The sequence below is a fragment of the Amphiprion ocellaris genome, chromosome 6 (genome assembly GCF_022539595.1).
Source record: "Amphiprion ocellaris isolate individual 3 ecotype Okinawa chromosome 6, ASM2253959v1, whole genome shotgun sequence".
In the NCBI taxonomy this organism is placed as follows: Eukaryota; Metazoa; Chordata; class Actinopteri; family Pomacentridae; genus Amphiprion; species Amphiprion ocellaris.
In genome coordinates, this window is record NC_072771.1 from 13,620,920 (window position 1) to 13,639,040 (window position 18,121).

The following is an 18,121-nucleotide window of genomic DNA, read 5'->3' on the forward strand; positions in this document are numbered from 1 at the left end:
CACACTCTAATGGTGGGCTTAAACCCACAGTTCAATGACACCAATAGGTAAAGCTGTCAAAATGTGTTTTGTTAATGTGCAAAACTCATTCCTGAAGTTCTAAACTCCAAATCTAAAATAAGAATTCACTATTTGGGGGGCGGGAAATGATAATTCTGGATAAAAATCAGGAAGGACCAGTTTCAGGTGACATCTTCTTCAGGTTAAACTAAATCAGGTTAAACTCAAGGGAAACATGAATGGCTCAACATAATTTATTTTCATTTTATGTTAAAATGTACAGAGTTCTTTGAAAGTACTTGCTAAGAAAGAAAAAAAACAAATAAATGGAAATACATACAGGACAGAGTAGAGAGTTGAGGCGGCTGAGCGCAGATCAACCTTCACTGTGTGCCCGGCTGTCACCCCCTCTTTATTTTGCGCTCTCTCTTAGCATACAACGCAACATGTACAATTACAAAGGATACAAAAAGGGAAGCAATATAAACAGACAGAAATATACTGAGCTCATTTTTACATGCCTCTTAAATGTAAGGAAGTCGTCCTATACACACACAAGAAGTAAAAAAAAAAAGAATGCCGAGTGACCTTTAGATATTTGTAGTCCTTTTGTTTAAAATAGCATTAATATACTACACAAAGATAGAAAAACTCTAGAGATGAGATGGAATGGAGAGGTTAAAGGCATCTTAAAGTCACTAAAAGTGAGTGGTAATTTTTTTAAATTTTGAATTTCTTAGTAATTATTACCCAAGAGGCGAGCTAAAAAATATGTAGTTTTTTTTTGTTGTTTCCTGAAACAGAAGTGAAAAAAATGACAGTACCAATATCAATGTCAGAATTTCCTTTTATATTATAGAAAAACATTTTCTCTACAATAGGTTTCTAAAGTCAAAAAGAGTCAGCTTGTGTCATAAAAGAAAGCTGCCCAGTCTGATAAAATTCAGAAAAGAAATGAAACATAAAGAAAAATAAGTACAGAACGGAACAATACACACAAATAAAGTATGCATGTCAGGTCTGTAAAGAAAACAAAACTCCTCTTTTGACTTTGAATACTGGTACATGGAGCAACAAGGTCAACCGTTTCACTCCTGCCAGCTATAACCAACAGGACCTCGAACACTTACTCGCCTCTGACCCTGCTTTCATAAACGACCCTCTATGCGAGGGCCAAACCATGCACTAGATCGGGCATTTAGGCACACCTTTTACAAAGGCTAACTGTCTGCTGCCATATTTCTAGCCAATGGGAGTGCAGAATTTTGCAGAGAAGGAAGAAAAAAATAACAGTTTTAATAAAATACACCATTCAAAAGCAGACTCCTCGACCTGTTCTGGCCACTAACACTTGAGGAGGTGAGGTCAGCTATAGTTAACCGACTTTCCTTAAAGCAGTTAAATGGAAACTCCACTGTTTGCTCTGCATTCCCTAAACTGCTAAAAAAGGCCGACATTGTACACCGTCTGTCAGTGGAGTGTGGACAAAAAAAGCTGAATGTTGTAGTTTCCTGAGCTAGCTAGCCAGTTGGCGACAGCTAGTCAGTGTGTGTTCGTGTGTGTGTGCTGAATATTGGGAAGTACCAGAATATTTACATCTAAATGTTTCAGAGTGGCGGCAAACTGGAAAATAATGCTACTTGTTTCATTTATGGATATATAATAGACAGTAACACACTAGTCTCTTCTGTGTCTTTGCTGTGTTTTTGGTACAACACTGTCCATCCGGGAAGACAGAGACTCTGGAAACAGCTCAGCACCTCAAACACTCAAGGCCCCACTCGCATGCTTTCCTGGAACTGGGTGAAAAGCTGTCTGACCGGGCAGCCTCAGAGATGTTTGGGTATTTCTGAGAGAGCAAGATGGTGTATCACCATTTCAGAATGCCACAAATATAAAGACCAAAGCATATAAGAGGTCGGACTGCACACGAGTATTTCAAAAAACAATCAACAAAAACAACAACAACAAAAATAAGATTCAACATTATGTTTAACAAAACAAAACAGTCCGCCTACAATGTTTCATTGTCTCTTTTTTCAAGGTAAGGCTTCCTATATCAATTAAAAGATTGTGTGCATGGTTGAATATATTCAGTTAACCACTGTTTTTCATTCGCAGTCTGACAAAGCAAGGTACTCCTGTATTGTTTTTCTCTGTGTTTCCTCGTCATTCTTGTCCTACTCTTCTCTCCTCCAATGCATCGTGAGCAGGAGGTGACCCCTGGTCCTGTGTGAAACCACATTACAGGACTGTGTAGGCCTGGCCTGAGGCAGCATGGCACAGCCGAGGTCCATGTACACACCCCAACCCCGAATCTTACCCAACTGCTCCCATGAACAGCCAGCTGGGAGGGGAGGGGGGAACCAGCCCAAACAAAAAGGGACAAATGACAACATAGAAAAACAGGAAACCTAAAGACCCTCTCTGTCTCCAAACACCTCAACTCCCTGATGCCTGCCGAGGCACAGGAGAGGGTGAGGAGGAGTGATGGACATTTAGAGTACAGTGAGCAAACAGCTCTGGCCCCACATCTCCTGCTTCAGTTTTTGGCTGCTCATCTGCTCATGTAAGGTGACTGTTTTGGGACACCAGCATAACTGTGATGGGAGGGGCCAGTGTACATCATGTTGCCATGGTGATTGGGCTGCATAGGCTGCTGTGGGTAACCCTGCCCTCCCATCATGCCCATCTGCATCTGCATGGGGTACTGAGCTGGCTGATTCATGTAAGCAGGATTGCTGTGGTAACCACTGTTCATCATGGGCTGGGGCATGCGGTAGCCGGCTGACATGGCATTTAGGGGCGTCATGTTCATGGAATTGTATGCCGGTGTGGGCATGAGGTTTGGCATCATACCACGCTGCACGGCCAGGGTGCGCGGCGTGCCCTGCATGGCCACAGCCCCTGAGCTGCGGCTATAGAGCTGCTGCTGGTGTGGGGCGGGGGCCAGCTGCTGAGTAGCTTTGGATCGGATGGAAATGTGGCCTTTGACTGTAGCCATCTGGCCCTGTAGCCGCTGTGTGTGTGGTGGGGGTCCCAAACCGATGTTGGTAGCGGGCATGTTGCATTGCAGCTGCAGGGAGCCCAGGTTCATGGAGCCAGAGCTAAGGTTAGGAGGTGGGGTCATAGTGGGCTGGCCCTGAGGAAGAGGAGTGTGTGGTGAAGGGGCCAGCCCAGGGTTGGAGAGAGAAACACTGGTAGCATAGGAGGTAACAGAGGCTGAGTGAGAGTAGGGCATGGCATGGGGGTCCATGATGGTGTTGGTGAGTTGCTGGAGTTTGGCCAGGCTGAATGTTGCCGAGGGCTGGGGGTAGCCCCCTGTGCCAAAGTCCTGACCCATACGCTCATACAGGGTGCGGCCCCCTCCTCCGCTTCCGCTCTCTGGGATTTCCATGATCATGGGTGTGGAGGCGAAGCCATTGCCCATGCTGCACTGGGACAGGGCCTGCTGTGGGGGTGGTGGTGGGGCTGATGGTGGAGGTTGAGGGTTGGGGGCTTGCTGCTGCTGCTGAGGCACCTTTTTTTGGGACTGCTGCTGCTGTTGCTGGTTGGTGCTGGGCGGCCTCTCAATCACACCACAGCTCTGTGGAGACTTAATGCCACAGCTGGGGGTGTTGGACGGTGGTGGGGGTGGTGGGGGCTGTGGCACGGCACTGCCTACATTACTGGCACCTGGTCCACTATTGGGCCCTGGTCCTGTTTGCTGAATTAGGCTGCAGCTGCCCATCCCCAGCTGAGACGAACCACTTCCTGTGGAAGACGTGAGACTTGGGGCTGGCACGAACGAGCAGCTGTTGGACTGGGAGGAAGATGATGGGGTGGCTGAACTGGAAGAAGAGGACACAGATGATGATGAAGCTGTCGAAGCTCCCGCAACCACAGCAGCTGACATTCCCCCTCCGTTACCACCATTCCCTGTTCCATTGCCCCCTCCACCCATGGTGGAGTCGTAGCTGCTGGGGTTGTCATAGTTCTCTGTAGTGCTTTCTATGCTGCCAAGATCACTGAAGCCACTGTCCACCACTTGCTGCGAGTGGTCCGACACAGACGGCACATCCATCATTGGTGATGTCTCCATGTTCTGCTGGGAGGGGGCAGACAGGGAACTAGGATGCTCTGGAGTGATCTGGGTGTACCCTCCCCCAGCACCTCCACCACTTCCCCCTGCTCCAGTGGGGCCAGGAGTTCCACCCCTCTGCCCTGCTGGTGTCGCATCAACGATGCCAGAGGGCAGCCCCGGACTGTTCACCGAGCGTACAGATTGACTAGGCAGGGGTGGCACTGGAGGATTAGGGAGCGGGCTGCTGTGTTGAGAAGCCCCACACTCCTCCACTAAGGTCAGCGCCTCCTCTTCAGCCTCCCCTGTGTGGCTGTAACTCTGAAGAGTCCGGCAGGCAGCTAGGGTCTCCTCGCAGTCCTGGTAAGCCCCGTGATGCGGCTGGGGTTCAGTCTCTTCGTCCTGGGCTTCCCCCTGTGTCAGAGACTGAACGGCCTGCATAGTTTCCAGGTCCAGCTCATTGGAGTGATGATGGGGGTGATGCGGGTGATGGTGGGCCAGCTCCTCCTTGAAGTCAGAGTGCTGATGAGGGTGGGAGTGTGGATGTGTGTGTTGGGGTTCCATCAACAGCGTGACATCTTTGTCATCAGGGTGCAGAGGCTGGAGCTCCATGGGCTCAGTAGGAACAGACATGGCCGTCACCGTTTCCACTGCTGCAGCAGCTGCAGCAGACTCCTCCTGTTCTCTGCGCCGCCTCTCCTCCTGCTGAGGGTCGGCTGAGGAGGGCTGACACTTGGCCTCCTGCACCTCCTCTTCAGCCTCCTCCTCCTCCTCTTCTCCCTCCTCCTGCTTGCTGACACAGTCCCGGGCCACGCTGTTCTCCATGTCTAAAAAAGCCTCTCCACCTTGAGGTTCTTCTTTGACTGGAGGAGAGTTTGCACGGGAGGCATTGTCTTCCTCCTCATCTTCATCATCATCATCATCTTCAGAGTCCTGACTTTTTCTCTTCTTACTGCTGTTGCTCTTATCTTCCAAGTGCCCATCACCTTCATCATCCGCATCGTGGTCTTCACTGCGTCTGCTTCCTGAACCTGGTGTGGCTGCTGGTCGCCTGTTGATACTTCCACCACCGCTGCCCATGCTGCCACATTCTTCTTCCTCCCTCTCTTCATCATCATCATCTTCTTCTCTGTCACCCATATCTGTGTCCTGAGGCCGGGACTGTGGGGCCCGGGGCCCTGAGGTGGAAGAGGAGGAAGAAGGGGACAGCAAAGGACGGGATGGTGGGCGGCTGGGTTTGTCTTCTTCCCAGGTTCGTTCAGTCTCCTCCTCCTCATCATCTTCCTCTTCTTCTTCTGGCTCAGAGGTTGGCGGTGGTTTGGGGGCCGGCTGAGGTGGCTGGTGGAGGGCACGGTTCTTGGGCGGTCTTCCTCGTCTTTTGGGCACTTTCTGCTCAACAGGTTTAGGGAGATAGTCATCTTCTTCATCAGAGTCTTTTTGCTTGTTGTCTCTGTCAGTGTTGGTTCTGCTGATTCGCTTGCTGTTATGATCATCGGTCTGGAGGAGCTGAGGATCTTTGTCCATCTGTTGTTCCAGCAGTCTTCGCCTTTCCTGCTCCTGCCTCTCTGCCTCCTCTTGGGCCCGCTGCAGGTACCAGCTCCGGGGCTTGCGGCCAGGCTTCATCTTGATTTTGGGGGGTTGAGGATCCCCGCTTTGAACCTGATTCTCTGCAGCTGCTCGCTGGTTGGGCCCACCACTAGGTGGTTTTCCAGGTCCTCGTTTCTTCCAGTGCAGTGGTTTGCGGCTCTTTCCTTTGGGCCAACCTTTCTTCTTCTTGACTGGGACCTCAGGGTTAGTCGCTAGAGTCTCTGATGGAGCTGCTGGCAGAGCAGCTGCAGGCTTCAACACAGGTGTTATGTCTGAGAAAACAAGAATATAACAGGGTTAGATAAAGCTGCAACAATACATACATGTGTATAGAGAATAAATAATCAGAAAATGCTGCAAAGCTTAGCATCTACTGTGGCTATTCACCATCTTCCTCTGAATCTGTGAGGTTGGAGTGCCGGCTCCTCTTGGGTGCTGGGTCAGACAACCTCAGAGCAGATCGGGCTGGGGGGTAGCGGCGCAGTGGGTGGCCCAGTGGCGTCTCCTCTTCCAGTCTGGGCATAGGCCTCTCTGAGTCAGAGTCTACAAAGGGCTCATCCAGCACCTCTGTGGTCTCAGAAATTGTCTCTGTCACCACACTGCTGTGAGGGTGGCTACGCTGGCGAAAGCGACGCTTCCTCAAGGGCTTCTAGGGAGAAACAGTACAGGGGATTAGATGTGATTTTGAAAATGAGCCTAAGATGATGACTCAAGGCTGACTGAGATCAAGAAGATTATATCAAAATAAGTTATTTTCCAATAATATTCAATCAGTCCTAATTCTGAGATTTTAACATCACATGGTAATTTCTTACCTTGCATTTTAGCCCCATGGCTGGCTTGGTGAGGATGGGTGGGGAACATGCCCTCCTCTCTTCATCATCTTCATCCTCGTCATCCTCCTCTTCTTCACTGCTTTCACTGAAGCAGCTCTTCCTGACAGGTGGCGACTCATTCAACCTAGAAATCCCAGGAAGCTGTGTCAGCCCCTCTCCGGGCCCTTCAGTCAGTCTGGGCTTAGGACCTCTCTTTTTCCTTGGGGGTCGCCCTCGTCGTGTGGGGGTTATGGAGGGGTGCCTGGCCATGTCCAGGGAGTGAAAGGCTGTGCAATCTACTTGTCTGTCCAGGGAGAAAAGGGATGGTGGGCTGTTGGCAGAGCCTGTGGTTTTTCCTCCCTCTGCTCTCTCATCATCTTCATCGTCTTCATCCTCCATCGGGCGGATTTTAGATGGCCGTCCCACCCGTGCGCTGTCCTTCACCTTGCCCCAAGGCCAGTTTTTGGGTGGACGTCCCCGGGGCCTACGTTCTCCATTTGTTGGGGGAGGGGGCCGCGGCGGTTCTGTGACAGGTGGTGGACAGCGGATGGGAGGAGACGTTGGAGAGCTTTGGCTAATGGGAAACCCCAGAAATCCCTTTCTTTCCTCTTCTTCCTCCTCCTCATCCCTCACCTTTACTTGCCGCATGTGCCAGGACATCGGTGGGACCTTGTGACTTGGCTTGAGCTATTTAGATAATGTATAATGAAATAAATCATTAACAAACAAGAATCTAAATCAACCTTGAGATGAATTGTTATCTCTATCTATCTCTCAGATACAAATTCAACGTATTTACCTCCTTGCGGTTGTCTTCATCTAGTTCATCATCCTCATCATCATCATCATCATCTCCATCAGCGTCAGAGACCACAGTGTTGGTTACAATGACAGGAGTCCAACGGAGACACTCAGGATCGACCTCCAGTTGCCGTGGCCGGGCCTTGAGACGAGCCATGTGGGTAGTCACCAGCTTATCCCTTCGCACCAGGACAAGTCTGACAAAGTCACAGCAAGCACAAAAGAAGAGCATTATGACTGTGTACATATTTTCCACATGCAAGTGTAACAAATTACATTAACATCACTGCTTATGTCAGTACAGGCAGTCCATGTATTAATGTGTGCAACAGTCATGTGTATGGTTTCTTGTGTGCCTATAGATTACTATGAAAAGACACACAAGACTATGTCTGCATGCAGACACATTAGGAGTGGGTTTAAACCCAATGTTTATAAAGTGACATTTTGTCAGTTTTTCTGACGCTGCCTCTGACTTCGCTGCTCACATCGTTGTGACCAAAAAACCCTGTTTTACATGCCAGTATTGTCAGACAGTGACCGTCCATTAATCACTGGTGTAAACCCAAACATTGCTAATTACACAGCCAACTGCCAATCCATGATTCTTCTTACATTGACATTAGGCAACCTCAGCAAAATATTTTGGCTGCTTAAACTAAACTCCAGCAAAATCAGCACTTCATCGTTAAGAATCTTATTTAGTAAAGTTAGTAGGCAAATGGTTTTGAATTTGACAGAATTGTTAATTCATCTGTGTCAAAAAATGTAGCAAATGATAAATTAAGGAGTCTCTAAATTAAGGCAGCAGCAGGATACCAAAGTTATACTGATAGTCAGGACAGTCAATTTAACTACACACTGCACTCACGTGTTATCGTGATTAAGTGAGCAATAATACTTCTAAAGTCGACTTCAAAGGTTGCCTTTGTTTACATGCAAGGTGTAACCTGGCTACTGGCCATATTTAGTTTCAACTGAGCCTTTAGGACTTTGAGTTCTGTTTGGCAATCAGATCCTCCTCCGGTCTCTCATTGCAATGTATTAAGTTACATAGTATGCTAATGCAGGAAAGACAACAATGAAAATAAAAAACAAGCATAGGTCACTCAAGAGTGTTAACGTTACAATTTAACCGTAACACTATGCGATCTGATAGAAGTGTTAACACAGAACAACAGTATGAACCACTACAATGCATCTTTGAGTCATTTTGCGAGAATACATAATGTTGTTTCTTCCTCAGTGTGTGTTAGTTCCTGTCTCTGACCTGTCTCCTCGCTGCTCCAGCATGGTGAGGCTATGCAGGGTGGTGGTTATGTCCTGTGGGCAGATCCCTGTCAGTTTGCTCAGTTGTCGTATGGTGATCTGCTGGTCACGGACCTCATGGAGACACTCCAGCACCACACTGCGCCAGTAGGCCATGTACGACAGCCGACCTAGGTCCGACAGAGGCTTCTCTGGAGATCCAGGCTGTCCCTCTTGCTTTGAAAGTAAGTAGCCTGCAGGAAGGGAAAGACCAAAGACACAGACATCATAAGCCTCATATTTTAATTCAGTGTCTATCAAAAAAAAAGAAAAAGAAAATGGTTAAAAGATACACGATTTCTGCTAGTTATTAGTCTTCTCAATGTGTTTTGTTTAACATCCTTACTGAAGTCAATGAGAAAGCGTCCATAGCCCTTGCGCTGGTACTGTGGAAGAATCATGATGCATGATACGTTGTATTTCTGTTGACAGTGCTTCTCCTGGAGAAAAGAAAAACACACAGACACATTCAACCATTAGAAAAAAAAAATCATGAAACCACATTATAGAGCAGGCCTGTGTGGGTGTACAGCAGGGTGTTGATGGTACTGTGTCCGCTCACTAACTGCTGTGTTTTGGCAGCGCGGCGGCATGCTAATGGGAGCACCTGCGGCTGCAACCACGAGAGGGACAGCAGAGCTCACAGCATCCAGTGTTTATGTGGGACAACACATGAGCATTTGTATGTTTGTGCGAGTGCAGCAGTGTGGGGTGATACAAATGCATTGCAATTTCATTTAATCTGAATAGATTTTTCACCCCACTCATGTTCTTTTAAGTAAGCTGATGCAGTGTGAATACTGTGCCATGTAAAAATAGCAGGAGACATGAGGTTATCGGAAAGCAGAAAATACTAAATTCAAAATGAATGGAGTTTCACTGAGAGGTTATGGTGACTGAAACCCCACACTACCTTGGAAAAGTAGCCGACGAGATGGCAACCTTTGCTGTCGTTTTGGGTGAGGACGTAGAAAAGGAAAGGTTCCACATCATAGTAGAGGGTCTTGTGGTCCAGGAACAGCTTTGCCAGCAGACACAAGTTCTGACAGTAGATTGTGCTCACATTCCCATCAACCTGTTGACGGATTAGTGAGAAACAGAAATCAGTACAACACGCTGACAGAAAGCGTCTTAAATGGCTACTTTGCAAATTCTGTAACACTACAGTCTACAGAATTACATCTTTAAGCTGCTGTTTGACAGCTGTGGAGCAAAGTGAAGGTGAAAAGAGTCGAAGTTAGTGTGAGGGTATGATCTCTGCTGTGTCTCTAGAGACACTGATAGATAGAGAGGGAGGGGAGAAACAATGAGTGGTAAACAGAAAGAGAAGGAGGGAGGTTCAGGTTGGCAGAGTGCCAGGTATCTCTGTTCTCCTCCGAGTGAGGATGGACTGCAGAGCGGGCTAAGACAGAAGCTGCAGTGGTAGTGGCCTGCAGACAGCAATCCAATGAATTAGCTGGCCACTGTGCTATGGGACCCAGAAGAACTGCTTAACTGTAAATTGGTAATCGTGAATTCTTCTAATAAAAACAGTGACTTTCCCCAGTGACACAAACAAAAGAACACTCCACTATGGTAGGCAGGAATGTCAGTTAATCACTGTTCGGAATTTGTCTGATTAACATACTGTATGTCAGTAAAGTTGGTGGAGAAGTACTACTAGTGCGCCAAGCATATGATTATTCTGACCATGTAGATAATATGAATGTCTTAAACAGCCATTAGTGGGTTGTGGTAAAGTAGAGAAAGCATGGAATAAATTTAAAAGAAGGATTTGTTGGTCTGTACATTAATTATGCTGGACAATTGTATGGAGGTTTGCAATGGAACAGAGACATCGCTGTAACACCACTGCTGTTTAATGATTCTACTGGCAGCAGCATCCTGCATCATTCACTCATTTAATCTCTCTTTTGGCTTTTCAGTTCTTAAATTATCACTATAGCCCACCTCAAACACAGACACATCATCCTTTCTGTAGATCTCGTTGGCAGGAGGGTGGAACCAGCTGCATTTCTTCATGTGCTGGTAAAGGATGCTCCGGCTCTTCATGTAGCGCAGGCAGAACTCGCATAGGTAGAGCTTGGGTAGTCTGGAAAGGGGAAAGGAAGCGCAAAAAAGAATGAGCAGTCAGGAACTGTTTTAAGTAAGTCTGTTACAAATGAAACTCACTGTTGAGTGGCAGATGATTTATCTGTTGATTAATCTGGCAAATGTAGGTGTTTCTGACTGAAAAAAAAAAACAAAAAAAACCTTCTCTGTTTCCAGCTTCTCAGACTGGATTTTTTTAATCTTTAATGAGAGCAAAGGCAAATTGCTGAGAATAACATTTACACACCCATTAACTGCTTGTCAAAGCTCTTGTTTTAAATGGTGCAAATAATTCTGCATTGTCTGAGACGCACATGGAAACAACTTGATTTAAACATTTTTAGGGCCAAAATTAGTAGTTTTGCTTTGAAAAGGATTGCAAGCTTTTAATCTAGGAAACTCTTCTGTTTCTTTTACCATTTTCAAATCCCTAATTGAAGCAAATTTTGTAATAAATAAATAAAACAAAAAAATAGTAGACCTAAGTTCCATTATGCTGGTGGCAATTTTCAAGCAAGCAAGACTGTGAGCTCAGTACATCACGCTATGTTACTTCAATACAGTCTGTCAGCTTACCTGCTGTACTCCTGTGGGTAAGGAGATGAATACCATGTCTGGATTTCAAATTTGCCAAATTCGATGACAGACGGACAGCGCATCTGAGGGTCTGGTGGACCTGTCACCCCGACTTTCTGTTACGGTGAACAACAAAGATAGGAACTTTAACTGTAGGGATTAACACAGCCTGGGCCTGAGATCTCTGGTATGACAGGTAGAGAGAGCACTGCATGTCCATACGCACAAGCAAATATATCAACAGAACAGACAAGTAGCAACAAATTCTCAGAAAGACCAGGCAACTTGCTAACATTACCTTGGAGCTTTAAGTGGATCTGTGAGAATGCACTGCCTCAGAATCTTAACAGACCAGTCTGGTGATCTCTGCCTGCTATTTATGATGCTCATGTACTCCACTGCTACTCAGCTTAGAAAAATCACACTGACTCTTTTTACAGTTCATCAATTCTTACCACTCTGCCAACATAAAACACTTAAACACAAGTATGGATATTCCAGTCCGGATCCAGGGTAGTGTTTTAATACGACTCCCACAACAGTAGCCAAAACCCCACTCTCTGGTCAGTTTACTGCAGCACTTGTGGCTTGAAACAGGGCATTAATGTGGCTAATTTATGTTTCCTCCTTGTAACTACTGGTTAACCTCTCAGGACACTGTAATTAGAGGTGCCCTGCTCAATGTTCCCTCCATCAAACATAAGAACTAACACAAATTTTATAAGCCTTACAGACATGACAGAGGACTCACACAGTTTTAAGTATGTTTACACTAACCAGGCCTGCCCTTCCAATCATGGAGCAGCAGGGTTCACCATCAATCACAAGCAGAATGTCAGATTCAAGCAAATTTCCAGTGACAACACTAAAGAATAATTACAGTGTAGTAAAGTTGTTGTCCTAGAATCACCTCCAGTTATTTGCATCTACTGGTCATTTAAAACCAAACCTCTGATCCTCACTGTATCCCACATTCATCATGCAGCTCTGGCCCATGTGTGCTGCATCTATGGTAATGGATGATTTTAATATCCATGCTGAATCTGGCAGCTGTTCCACGCCAAATTAATTTCTTTTCAGCACTGAAACTCAATGGTCTCTCACAGCTCATTGACTTTTCCACCCACAAACGTGCCTACATTCTGCAGACCTCATCTGAGCCAGCAACATCTCTTACAACCTGCCAGCTGTTGACTCTGCTCTTTCTAACCACATTCTCATCACCATAAAAACTGAGATCCAGGTACAGTGACTCCAGCCTGGCAACCTCAGTCTAGACTCACAGGTCTCCTCCAGTGCTAAGGCTGTCTCATTCTACAATTTTGTCCCATCTCTGCTCATTCATCAAATATTAAAGACATTCAATATTTAATTTCTCAGTCAGTGTACCTGTAGTGCCAACTCCTGGATGTGTCTGAATAGTTCAATGTCTTTTTCCGTTAGGTTCTCATGGCCAGGCAGTTTTTCATCTTCGTCACGCCAGTCGCTGCCTTCCTGATTGTCTGATGATTGAAACAAAAAAGTTGACATCAACACGAACCCAGTGACTAGCTTGCTAAATTACTATATTGACTGCTTTGTTTATAATGAACAGCTGGACTGGAGATTCCCTTTAAACACACAAAAGGCATTAGGTGCTCAAAGAGTTTGTTCCAATTTGTTTGGGTAAATGGCATTTGTGCCACATATGATTTTCCAAAACAGTAAAATAAATTAGTTATATTTTACCGAATATGCACGTTTCATGATAAAATTACTTAAGTGGTCGACATGTCTCTATCTAGACAATTATTATGAAGCAGGTTAATCAATTTACAAAACACAGATAATGGTGCTGCTGGTTACTTAAAAAAAATGCTCCTCATGCGTCTGCTTTGTCACATTTATTCTCTTCGACTTGTCAGTCATGGCTATGTATTTTTGGTCCAAAAAAAAATCAATAGAAATAGAATTGCAGGCGGCTACTTCAAATTGCAAAGCATTATATTTTAACGCAGAAGCAATAATTTTCTCCAGCTGGAAATAACAAATCAATTCCAGACAATTTTTACCCCTGTCCTGTAATTTCCAAATAAGTAACATTAGGAGGGAATCATTTTTTTTCAAAAGAAGGACAAAGAACTTAGAAGCACACTCTGTGCATCACAATAACAGCTGGTAGAGCAGAGCCTGTCAGCAAAGCATTGACAAAGGATGCATGAAGATACAGTATAGTTTTTAATGTTATGATGGCTCATTTAAGTGTAACATGACCAATTTATGTGATTGTATCAGACGGTAAACTTCTCAGCATGTTTGTTCATGTTTTTGCAGACTCTTCAATAACAACTATTACTGTGCAACGGCAAATGAGTTTCATAAATTTTTCCGTAAAAACACTTTATCATCTCTTTATGTACACCACTTTATCTCACATATGCAAAGCTGTCTTTGATTTTCAAATTGATTAACTTAATATAAACTTGATTATTGTCCTCTAACTCAGTGGTTCCCAACCTGGGGTCCGTGCCCCCCCAGAGGGGGCGCCAGAGATCTGAGGGGGGGGCGCAAAGCTTTGTCTACTCTGAGGCTGTGAGGTTATAGAAAATAGATTTTTACATTCTGGATGAAATCAGAGTAACAGACTCACTGTGTCATCACAAGTCTACCTATAAAACATTTTTAAAACACATTTATTTGGTCTTTCTTCAAAAATCCTTTGCCACTTCAATGGCCACACCTCCTTGATCTTTCAACTTCTCTCCACGCTTTCTTCAGGTCGGCTCCTAGTTCATCCCGATTCATTAGTTTGTGTGCAGTTAGAAAATTACTGACGGAAACGGTGTCTGAAAAACGCAAAACGGGTGAAGACTCATCAGTACCTAAAAACTCCGGCTATACCTCGAGAGTTACCTTAAATTTGGTTTTATTAAAGGACAAGACAGAATTATGTTATTTGTGGTGAAATGCTTGCAAATGACAGCATGAAGCCAGCGAATTACGGCGACGTCAGGAAATAAAACACAATTCGGTAAAGTCGGAAAGATATTCACAAATTCGGACTTCCGGCATCAATAACTCATTAAATATACATTGTCTAAACATAAACGATGCCTCTTTCCCATCGTTGTAAGGTCGACAATGTGCTACAAGCCCAGTTTAAGCCAAACAGGTTGCGAACCACGGCTCTAACTCTTGGTCTATGGTGAGATGTGCAGAAAAATAAACCAATCCTTACCCCCTCTGTCGTCTCCTTCTCCTTTGCGATTGGCTTTCTTTCGGATGCGACATTGCTGTGAGTAGTCCACTACTTCCTGCCGTGCCTTACGACCCTCAGGCGACGGTGTGAAGAACTTTGTGAGGGCGTCAATAAGGCCCTTGGTCTTGTTGTTGAAGCGCAAGCTGCTGTGCGACAGATCATCGTCATCCCGCATTGAAAAAAGCAGCCGATCGTCTCCTGGGTAACCCTCACAGGAGGAGCTGGACGATGAGTTGGCTGAGGCTGAGCGCTTCCGTCGACCACGTCCTCCCAGCTTCTTGAATGGCCGTCCCGGCCTGCGGAGAAAATCAGGAGTCTGGTTCAGACTGTGTCAGGTGGTAACTGAACAACCAAGTATTTTGACACTGATTCAAATGGAGTAATTCAAAATTTAGTATCTGTCAATACTGCACAAATAGTATTTTTCTTGATAATGCATACTTTAAGTACTGTAGATTAACTTTAGTACCAAATTATGCCACCAGGTAGAGCGTTCCCTTTTTTTTTTTTTTTTTTTTTTTAGTGCTATAGTAACCAGAGAAGGCACTTACTAGGACTATGGGCAGTTTTTTGTTGGCAAGGAGAGAGAATTGTGGAAGCTTTAGCAAACAATGGGACACTGTAAGGAACTCTTCTGTGATGCTTAAGGACCTTTAACCAGAACACACATTTCATACAAGCAGGGATTTACTAGGACAGAGGTCTGTAAAGTCATTAACATATGGACAACAGAGCTGTGTTGGTGACCATATTGTATGTGTGTTGACTAAAACAGGAATATCAAATAGTAAATATCAAATGACAATGCTGCAGATTAAGAAAATCATTTTAAAAATTGCATTCCTAGCATCTCACCACAAATTGAGCTCTCTGTGGCATAAACAAAGAACCGGGTTTAGATTTGTGCACATACCAGTCCATTGAAAAATGGTTTGATCGGACTTGATCTGGATCTTTCACATTGGCTCTGGATACCCCTAGTCATGAGATGCCAAATTCATTCTGCAGCAAGGCTCAATTACCCATTTGGAGTCATAAAGAATTATCTCTACTTACAAGGAGAACAAGCAACCCTGCAACTGTATGCACCCACCACCCACCCTGTGCATGTTCTCCTACATGTTTGAAACAATGTCCCCGCCTACCCTGAAATACTGAGCACAAGTATTCCTCTGAGAAAATGGCTCTGTCTTAAAAGGAAAAGTGTTCTCATACCAATTATTGATTTGATTTTGCTTTTTTTCTCCACTGATCAATAAACACTACTATTCATGGCATGACTTTTGAAAGCATGCTCACTTGACTTTTAGTGGATAAAACTTTAGAGCAGTGCTGCATATACCTCCTAGCTGACACGCAAACCCTACAATGACAGAAAATATAGCTGTAAGCACATTCTGGAGAGTAAGCATCGTAGCTGTCTTTACTGTGGTGAAGCAATTACAATAGCATCTTGCTGCAGATTTCCACCACGATGAAATTGGAGAAGACACAATTAGCTGAAGGCAGCTCAGTACCTGTTCTTGGGCCGTCCCAGTGGTGCATTGTAGCGCCGTTTGATTTGTGCTGCCTTTTCATGTAAGAGCTTCTTTCCCTTTTTCCTTGGTTGGCAAATTTGACAAATCCACATGCCTAGGAAAGAAAGAGAAAAAGCATGTATGTGCATACACTGAGGTAGAGTTGACAAGACAGGCTTCAGTGCAGTTACCAACATGTTCTGGAAAGCATCTAATACATCAGCACATAATGGTGAGGCATTAGAGTTGGAAGCAACAACTCAGGAGATGGTTTAATCATTTACTGTAGCTATAATGGCCATATTAAATAGTAATGTAGGAACTGGGTGTGCTTTGTCTGAGGCAGAACAGATAAAAGCTGAATACATGGCGGCTGTAAATGGGCAACGAATAGACACATTATGAGTTAGTCCTGTTTATTTACCTTTTGGCATTCGCGTGAGGGGAGGATCACAGCACTCCATGTGGAAGCCCCGGTCACAGGAGTCACAGAACAACATGTTGTCCTATACAGTACGGACAAACACAGTACTGGTGACTATTAAAAGCTTTACGTGTGTTTCAAACAAGATGAGCCTCAATAAAGAGATAGTGTACCGGACAAGCATACATGACATGTACAACAACATATTAGATTAAATTTATTTCTTATTAATTCAATATATGTCTGTCACTGTGATACATGTCCAACACCATGGGTGAGATTTAGTTCAGTGGTAAAACTATGGGATATTGATTAAAGCTCCTGAGCTCAATTTAATGACAAGTTTTGATAAAATTTCCACCTAACCCTGGAAAAAAGTGATTTACTACTATGTCAGTTCTTGCTGTCCTCATAGATGTTATTTTATCATTGTGCATCTTGGCAGCATGTTGTGCATTTTGTCTCACTGTTAAACCTCCAAACAAACATTTGAATAACAATGACTTCACTTGACAAGTAAGAGAAAATCATGTCGAGGCTGACTAAAATAGCTCAATCCCAGGACCACAGATATGTCTATCAGCATCTCTATCTGGCACTTAGCAGAGAGGAGAGCGCTAACAGATAGTGTGTGGCTGCCAGTCCGCCATATTCGTTCATCCACTCACCGCATTCTTTCCTTGATCCTGACAGCTGCTGCAAGTCTTGCATTCAATGCACTGCCACCACAGAGCCTTGACTCTCGCTGTGAGCTCTGGGGAGAACTTGAGACAGGACGGGTGGCCTGCAGGTAGACAGACACACATACACAAACAAGTGCATCAACGTCACACACTTTATTTTGTCATTGCTGACTGACAGCTGTGACCCACTTGCATCATTGTAGAAGGAAAAAAAAGACGCCTTTTGGGATTGAAAGCCCTCACTGAATCAAACCTGGCTGCAAAGAGAGTGTTCAAACATAAATGACAATCTGTCAGAGCTGTGCTTTTGCTGTGTTTGAAAAGTAGCATACAAGACAGCCTTGTCTGGGATAGAAAACACGAAGGGAAGAAGCGGAACATTATCTCTGTTCCGCTTTCAATAAGGAATGTCAGGCCTTAGCAAGAACAACAACTTGCTTCCCAATGCAACAAGATTTTATAAGGACACAATCATATTGCAGATTTTCTAGAAAATATAGGCCAGTACCAATAATATTTCCAATAATATGTGGTTCAGTTTAAGAATGTCATCCTGGGCCTGAAACAGGGACAAACTGCAGAGAAATGTCAAAAATAACAACAGATTGATGATAAGGAATAACTCTACAAAGAAACTGAAAAACATTTCCTAAGAATTTGTGGCTGTTGTGATACCAATAGTGAAAGAAGTTGAAATGGCAGGAAAACACTACATGACTGCTGAATTTAAGTTAAAATCCTGATGATGTTAAAGTACTGAAACAAGCTGGAAATTTTGTGCAAGTTTAAGAACTTGAAATGCATTCTTCTGGTGCTACTCAGACATGTAATCAGTGATGAACCCACAGTGTGACTGGTCAAAGTGTGACAGGTTGAACTGTTAGTGTCAAGTGTAATCACTGAAAGGTAATGAACTTGCACTTAAACATTAAAAGATGAAAAAAGTGAAGCTGTCAATTCAACTGTAAAGACTGAAAGCAGCTCAGAGTGTAAACGTTAGTGCAGATGGAGGGTCAGTTTA

At 44.6% G+C, this 18,121-nt stretch overlaps 1 protein-coding gene across 2 annotated transcripts in view; it reads right to left on the reverse strand.

Moving 5' to 3' along the window:
* Positions 1–240: 240 nt before the first annotated feature.
* Positions 241–18,121, reverse strand: part of kat6a (K(lysine) acetyltransferase 6A) — a 32,659-nt gene continuing 14,778 nt past the window's right edge. The window contains exons 4-17 of one of the 2 annotated variants that reach the window (XM_023275857.3): positions 17,086–17,201; positions 16,418–16,499; positions 15,994–16,108; positions 14,456–14,772; positions 12,628–12,740; positions 11,239–11,354; positions 10,522–10,663; positions 9,485–9,646; positions 8,918–9,011; positions 8,534–8,765; positions 7,262–7,460; positions 6,463–7,149; positions 6,035–6,293; positions 241–5,919 (exon numbers count right to left, since the gene is read on the reverse strand). In XM_023275857.3, coding sequence (XP_023131625.1) covers positions 2,558–5,919; positions 6,035–6,293; positions 6,463–7,149; positions 7,262–7,460; positions 8,534–8,765; positions 8,918–9,011; positions 9,485–9,646; positions 10,522–10,663; positions 11,239–11,354; positions 12,628–12,740; positions 14,456–14,772; positions 15,994–16,108; positions 16,418–16,499; positions 17,086–17,201 — 5,996 coding nt within the window. In that variant the 3' untranslated portion in view covers positions 241–2,557. Of the gene's footprint in view, positions 5,920–6,034; positions 6,297–6,462; positions 7,150–7,261; positions 7,461–8,533; positions 8,766–8,917; positions 9,012–9,484; positions 9,647–10,521; positions 10,664–11,238; positions 11,355–12,627; positions 12,741–14,455; positions 14,773–15,993; positions 16,109–16,417; positions 16,500–17,085; positions 17,202–18,121 lie in introns of both variants that reach the window. The other variant, XM_023275856.3, reaches the window with a different exon arrangement.